The 8,173-nt window shown below is 36.6% G+C and overlaps 1 protein-coding gene across 1 annotated transcript; it reads right to left on the bottom strand.

The window, feature by feature from the left end:
* Nucleotides 1-4,373: 4,373 nt before the first annotated feature.
* Nucleotides 4,374-6,462, bottom strand: LOC133740183 (UPF0496 protein At1g20180-like). The gene is made up of 2 exons (XM_062168105.1): nt 6,001-6,462; nt 4,374-5,538 (listed from the first exon to the last, which is right to left on the bottom strand). Exons 1-2 carry the CDS (start codon nt 6,032-6,034, stop codon nt 4,481-4,483), a joined length of 1,092 nt encoding a protein of 363 aa, XP_062024089.1. The 5' UTR covers nt 6,035-6,462; the 3' UTR covers nt 4,374-4,480.
* Between the last annotated feature and the right edge of the window lie 1,711 nt (nt 6,463-8,173).

Below are 8,173 nucleotides of genomic sequence, written 5' to 3'. Positions count from 1 at the left end.
GGCTAAAAAAGATTGGATTTTGATTCCAATATCCGAAACCCAGTTTGTCCAATTAATTCCAAAGCTAAATCACTCACCATCACCAAACCCAAATCCAAATCCAAAATCGAATGAGGAACCCATAGTCATTTGAATTCAGGCCCTTCTTCTTCTTCTTCTTCTTCTTCATCGTCTTCCACTTCTTTTCTCTGCTCTGCTTTGCTGGCAATCATTCCCTTCGGTGAGCATGATCTAATTGATGATGATTTGATGAATATATGATAAATAGAGAGTTGCATAATGGGGATTGGGGAGGAAGAAAAAAGAAAGAAAAAAAAAGAAGAAGAAGAAGAAGAAGATAAAGATATGTAGAATTGCAGAGGAAAAAGAAGAGTGTCGAAGAAAAGAAAGAGAGAGGAGAAAGTAAAGAGAGAGGAGAAAGTCAGAAAGTAAAAGGCATAGAGTCTTGTGCAATATTTATATTTAAATAGGTTCTGGGATGACCTAGGACGATATAAATATAAACATTGCACATAATATACTGAGAGAGTCTCGTGCTCCAGTGGTTGGGAGTAAGGCCTATGTGTAAGAGGTCAGGGGTTCAAACCACGCTTCTTACCCAATTTTGTGCATATTTTGCATATTATTTGGACAAGCTGGGAAACAGGATTTTGGGCCCGAAAAGCCCGAAGACCGAACCGGCCCATTTGGGATCGGTTTATGTCGGTTTCCAATTTTGAAAAAGCCCGAACTGGCCCGGACCGATTGTTTCGGGTTCGGTCTCGGTCTCACCAAATTTCAGGCCCGGCCCGACCCGAGCCCAGCCCTACTGAAAAGTAGTATGTGAGTGTAGAGTAGCTAACATACATATAACAGAGTGTATAAAGAGTAATACACACTGATTGCAATCAATGTCTAATGAATATTTTGCTAGTAGTGAGGAAATAGATAAGTCTCTCTCTTGTATGCCTGGTCAAAATTTCCTTTGAAAATTTGAACAATTCTAAGCTCAGCTTTGATCGTGATGGAAAGTTCATTTGGGACAAAATGCAGTGCACACAATGTCTTGCATCAGAATCGAAGCAATCTCGCTTAGTGATAAGTTTTGTGCCAATTTACACGAATAAGGCTTTATCTCACTTACTTGCAGGACTAGGCAACATGGTAAACATATTTTAATAAAAAAAAATTGTTGCTGTATGCTGTATAAAAATATTTGTTAGTTTATTATTCCTATAATTTCAGGACATTTTCGTGAAAAACAAAATGCATGCAACCTAAACGGCTAAAAGCATGCCTTTTGAAGAGTATATATATCAAATGGAGGGAAAAGGGGGAAAATTGGATGCTGTTTAATTTATGCAAAATGGAGGGAGAGACCATATTGGTGACGTATATAGAGAGAAAAGAAGGGGAGATTGAGGAAAATGGAGTGAAAACTGAAGCAATTATTTAGATGAAAATTACTGAGAAATTAGAGGGAAATTGATAAGGGCCGGGTTGTTCACCCAGGGTAATTCAGTAGTTTCATGTAAACAATGTTTCTACGGTAGCATCATGCATCATTTTTAAACAGCAAGGTTGAAAAGTTTAGGTACCATCTGTTACCAAAATGAAAGTTCAGGTACCATATTTAATAATGGGTGTTGCTATTTAAACCCAGCAAATTTTTAAGTGTACCCGGCATTTTAAATATTATCTTATATTTCCTGTTTTACCCCTGTTTAAATAAACCCAGCAAACATTATCTCCATCACCATCTTCAAGGTTGAGACCAGTTAGAAAGAGTACTGATCTAGAAGGAGGAGATTGCGAGGAGCATTCCCGTGATCAAAGCAGAGAAGCTCGAGAAGATTTGATGTGGGATTGTGGGCTATTGGATTCGATTACATTAAAAAATTGTAGAAAGTCCAATCAATCAATGATTTGATTACATCTCACCCATATCAATACAAGTATGGAACTAGTCTCTAGCCTACTGCACTTCGTTTTACCCAACATGATTATCTTAAAACAGACTATTGTAGAAGAAATGAAGAAACCCATTTAAGGTAATTGAAGAAATGAAGAAACTCATTTCAGGTAATGGAAAAGAAGAACAAAATTGACTGAAGTCTCCCAATCAAAGAATTGACATTGTAGATGGCTATGCAATCAATCACAAAATTTCAATTTAAAAACCAAAGGCTCAAAGCAACAATAAGAAGGTATCGGCCCCATATCCCACTTTAGCGTCCTAAATGGGGATGTCGTTTATGCTCACAATAATGAAACACGCTGTCGTTGCCATTTCTCTTCTTCTTCTTCTTCCTCCTCTTCATAGCATGCCTCTGATCCGATTCCAAAAGAAGGATTTGTGTAGGTTGCTAGGTTTATTATATCGAGGGCAAAATTGGAAAATAAAAAATATTTTTTAACTGCTGGGTCTACTAAGAAGTTTGTTGGGTTCAAATAGAAACACCCTTAATAATTTTCCTAGATAGAAACCAAAAAGGCCATTCCCAACTCACTTCACAGACTAGGACAAAAAAAAGAAAAAAAAAAGAAAAAACTTGTTTCATAAACTCGCAACTAGTATCTATTAATGCTAGTAATAGAACTTACCCATGATCGATCTACTTCTAATGGTCAATTTTATATCAGATTCGTTTGTTGGCTTCATTTCTAAGACCTGGATTTTTGTAACAATATTGACATTATGAATAAATGTAAGAAGATAAGTATTCCCTAAAGTGAAAATCTTTTGATAGCTATTGGTGATACAATGATATGGAAACTCAAGACAATATATTATGTATGTATCGGTTTGCTCAAGAAGTTTGGAGTAGCACTACCAAATTCTCTCGCTACTAGCTAGAATACTATGAATCGCTTTAGACAATGTTTATTGACCACGCATGTGATCAAAGCTTTGATGAAAAAATATCCTTGTCTGTTGGGAAAATTGGGAAGCTCCAACAAGTTGATCTTCAATCAAATCCATCCTCACCTCTCAAGGTATCTGTTTGCTGCTGTTGTCAGCTCTAGGTACTGAAAGAGAACATAGAGAACATCCCTTCTCACAAGCAAGGTCCCAGCTGCAACTATCACCGTATGAAGTTCAATTTTGATGGGATCATCAATAACAATATATATAGTTAGTGACTATTGTAATTAGCTCCAAGTGAGAAACTGTAAAGTTTATATTCAGTTATATATCGTAGCGATGACTCCTATTTGACATCTTGGAGAATCAAGAAGATTGTAGAAGACATGTTTTGGCTCTCATTATCCTTTGAAGAAATTTAATTCACTTGTACTTTAAAGGAAGCTAACTTAATTGCTGATTATTTGGCGAAACTCGATCACTATTTTAATTCAAGCCGCACATGAAATGACTGCATGCCTTTCTCAACTGTAAGACCCTTATACAATTTTGATAAATTTACATAGAGGCTTCTCTTTTACAAATTTGTTTTAGTTTTTTTATGTAACAAGAAAAGTAATAATTTAATAATTATACTATATATAGTTGTTTGCCTCAAAATCGTCTCGGCCCAAATTAGTAGCCGAGGGATTTGAAGTCCAATTGTCCTTCTTGATACGCAGGCGTGCCAACTCGCGGCCAATTGGCCAAGCGAGGTTTTGATAAGATTTGCGCTTGATCTGACTTCTTTCAAGTGACTGTGGGCCAAGGAATGAACCGTCTCGGCCACTAGCATGGGTTCTCTTGCCTTAATTTGTTGCAAGGACTTTCGGTGTCTTCACCGATGTTGCTTCTCTTTTTGATTTTTTGATATAGGTTGCAGAAAGTAAAGTGCGAAAAGTGAGAGCAAGAATCTAAATGCGAATTAATTAAAATGCATGAAATTTAAAGAGACTGAAGAGTAAATTGCATGCAGGAAAGATAAAGTGCATGCGGAAGTAAAGAAAGCGATAAAAATTTATTTTATATTCAACAAGGAAATCCATGTCTCCTGGGAAGTCCTCGTGTTGCACCCCTCTTTTTTTAAAAAAATAAAAATAAAAAAAACAAGGAAATCCATGTCAACATTTAAATTGATGATATGGCATGTGCCATGTCATTTGGTAAGTAATTTTGGTACAAAGTTTTGGGATCCCTAGCACTACGTAGTCTTAACCAAAATTGGGTACAAACAATAGTACTAGTCCGACAAACAAATATACAAACAACAAGAGGTGGCCTTGACATCGAAGAACATGAGCATTTACTCTTTTACTTTTTTCTACTGGGTGTGCTCCCCAACCTAGGTTCGAACCCCGAAGCTGTCAAAGTGGCGAGGCACTGTGCTGCAATGCACAGTTGGAGCATTTCACATGCGCCGAAGGGGTTTATCTTGGGCCTAGGAAGCCTTTGGGTTCTCCTTGACAAAGTCAAAAAAAAAAAAAAAAAAAAAAAAAACTTGGTGCATTTTTAGTATAACAAGCATACATTTATATACACAAAATGAACTATCCTGTAGAAAGGTTTCTGTGGGTGCTACGTACCATGTATCCTAAGTTAGTTTCTGATACAAGATTCGGTCATCTCCTTTGTCACCATAGTTCTAGCTCTATTGATAGTTACAAGACACAGATACACGTGCTCTTGAAGCTCCTCCACTTGCTTTCTAAACCCGCCATTACTCTTCTTAAGCTCCTTGACAACTTGCAAAGAATACTTTTCCTCTCTTCTCTCCAAGCAGAAGTGTATCATCATCTTGTTGTGTTCAACTTCATCATGAAGCCTTGCAACCAGTCGACTCATCATGTCGAAATCCCTATTTAATATATAAGTCCCCTTAGCTGCCACGTCAAGTTGTTCTCCAGCTTTGGTAAGAACCCTACTCCTTAAAAATGGAATGCAACTACCGAGCTTTTTCTTCAAACGCTTAAATGGGAAGTTGAAAAGGGCTGGTCCCATGAGCAAGGCACCAAAAGCATGAGCTGATAGAATAACAGCAGTTATAGCAACGAAACTACAAGCTACTGTTAGGAAAATCCCAGAAGCCTTCTTGAAATACTCGATAAGCTTAAGTTTCCTTGCCACCCTTTTCCTCATTGACTTTAGGTGCTGTAAAAATGAAGAGTACTTGTCATGGATGAGCTTGAACTCATGGTCATTCGGATTTGAAAATGGGTTACCATGGTTTTGGACAATGGACAAGTGTAGCTCCGAAACAATCGATTTTATTTTTTCAGGAGAATGGTCCTCAACTTTGTCAAGTGCTTGTTCAATGAAGTGGTAGTTAGACTGAATATGGTGGATGCTTTTCAAGAGGTGGGTGCAGATTTTTGACGCCTCAGCACTTATTTCATAGTACTCGAGCATGAGGCCTTTCAATTCGGGTAAGTGGGAAAGAATTGCGGATTCAAGAATAGCGGGGATGGATTCTTGACCAGGTTCTAGGAGAATTTCTGAGAATTTCTGATCATGCTCGTGATTAGAAGAACATGATGGCTGGCTCACAATCAGTTGAGCTTTATTGAAGAAGTCTGCATAGGACTTGGTTCTAAATGCACTCCGGTACTCCTCGTTTAGATTGAAGCTTTTTCGAACATTTCTGATAGCTTCCTTCCCTGAAAATAAATACACGAATTTGTCAAACTAATCTTTTTTTTTTCTTTCTTTCTTTCTTTTCAGAATTTTATAGAAAATTGCAAACCAAGAAAAATAGGACCAATTGATCCATAAAAACATGCATATCACAAGATACCACTTTTCTAATCGGAAAGTGCTGAATTAGATTTTAAGTTTTTGTATTTTTTTTTTCTTTTTGCCCAAAACAGAATCAATCTATATGTGCATGTTCTTCGATCTTAAACTTTTGTCACCTTTTTCTTCTCTAGGAAAAATAAATTAGACAACATGGCAAACCCACATGCATACTGAAAATTCTCTCTTTAATTCGATCAGATCTATTAGATGACCTAACTCATATAAATTGACTAAAGAGACTGTGAATAGAGAGAGAGAGAGAGAGAGAGAGAGAGAGAGAGGAACAGAAACAAAAATAGATGGAAATTAGCTAAAACACATACCTTTAATCTTTGAAGCTTTAAATCTTGCCCACATCTTGAGGTCTGTAGGAGGAGATCGATCTATTATCTGATCGAACTCATAACCCAACTCAGGCTTTGCCAACAATTATAGAAGCTATAAAGAAGAAAGATCAAAGAGCTTGAATTAATGAGCACGCAAGCGCAGGTAGCTATTGTTGCTTGTTGATGATCAACTTCCTAGGTAGTTTGTTGTATTATATATGCAGTTTGCTCTAAAAAATGTGTTTAAGGATTGTAGCTCACGCTGTCGTACGTTTTGATAACTCTAATCTGGTCATTTGAGAGAGAGAGAGAGAGAGAGAGAGAGTTGTGTGCAAGCTTCAAAGGGCTAAGTTTGCTGAAGAGAGCCCTCGCTCCCCTCGTTCTAAGGACCCTTTTTCTGCATCTGACGGCCTCCTTTTTCCCTCCTTTTATTCGCCTTTATGAATATTTTGTTCTTGCAGTTATATGTATACACTTTATATGGAATATATATGCTTTGCTTATACCATCTTAATATATAACATAGAGAAGAGGAGTTATCATTACCCTACAACAAAGCTAGCCTACAATAATGTTGTTATATACGGAGTTACGGACAACCTTGATTTAGGGCATCGATCAAAATGGCAACTATACACTTCGTGATGGAAGGGTACACGTACATAAATACCTTGTAAATTAAGGCACCTCTTGATGCATTTTCTGCACTAATTTCTGAAATATCACCACCATCCAATTGATGACCAATTTTAACTAACTAGGTAGATACCAAATCGTACTAATTAGCTATCCATCATTTTCCTTTAACGTCGTTTTAATTAATTAGGAATACCAAATTAATTGATGAGGATAGCTAGATATAGATAATGCTTATAAAGCGACGTTAGGCAGAAATTCCTAATTAATCAATGCACGAGTTATTAACCACGCATATGATTTCCAGGATATTTTTCAATTCAGAGCCACGTACCACTTGTCAGTATGACACAATTCATTAATTACTGACATTAGTTTGATCAAAATCTAAGATCAGTATTTAGATTGCTCTCCATCTTTGAGTATGCATGGCGTGCCTTATTAACCTTCATTTTTGTCATCAAAAAAAAAAAAAAAACTTCATTTTCCTTGGATTATATATCAGAGCGTGAATAAAGGCCGGCGGGCTTCGGACCACCATGGTTGTTCTCACTGTAAAGCGTATATATGATATATCGCGTAAGAAAACGGAGCAGGGTGTATGGTAGCCCGTAGCCCTAGCCCTAAAGGCCGCTATGCTGGATTGCTGGAGGCCGTGGTAGGGATCTTCCGAGGAGTCTTTTGGGTCGCAATCTTTGCCATGACTGCCGGTATATTATCATTTTATTTTCTCTATTATTCTTTAATTTCTGTATTATTTTATGATTGTTGCATCAATTATTGCTGTGCTTGATTTGGATTTCTGCAATTGGGTGTGTTAGATTAGTAGGATTTGGATTTGGGTAATTGGTTTGTTTGATCCGATTAGAAGTTTATTCTTTTGAGGTATAGTTGATAAATCTGGAACTTTAATTTGCTTTGAAATAGATGTTGTGCTTGAGTTAGATGTATGCAATTGGGCTTGATTCCATCAAGAAGAAACTTTTTTTTTCTGTTTGATCCAAAAATAAGAACTTCATTGATAATGAAACAATCAAGAAGAAAAAAATTTCAAGAAAAAACTTTTAAGTTTTGTCTTTATTTAAATTTTCTAATTTTACTTTATTAATCTGTGCTTGATTTAGATTTCTGCAATTGTATTTTACTGAGGCATAAAGTACGAGTCATGAAAAATCCGTATTTCATGCTTCAATAAAATACAATTGCAGAAATCTAAATCAAGCACAGATATTTCTATTAAGATATATACCAGCTTCTACTTAGGATTTTCACTTTTGTAGTATATATGTAAATGTACAATGTTTCATAACTTAGGAATATATAAAACTTAGCAAGCAAGCAAATTTGCAGCATCACACTGGCTATGCCGCTAGTTCTCTCTTCTAACCCCATATGGGGATATGAACAGTAAAAACCCTTAGTAACATAACCCCCACTGATTTGCCCCATATTTTCTGTGGCCTGTGAAGCTTTTGACCCTTGATTGTTGTGTTGTCTCTATCACGCCATTTGCTTTGTTGTTTGCTTGTCACCG

Source organism: Rosa rugosa, chromosome 3 (assembly GCF_958449725.1).
Source record: "Rosa rugosa chromosome 3, drRosRugo1.1, whole genome shotgun sequence".
Taxonomy (NCBI): Eukaryota; Viridiplantae; Streptophyta; class Magnoliopsida; order Rosales; family Rosaceae; genus Rosa; species Rosa rugosa.
This window is presented reverse-complemented; position numbering and strand designations above follow the sequence as displayed.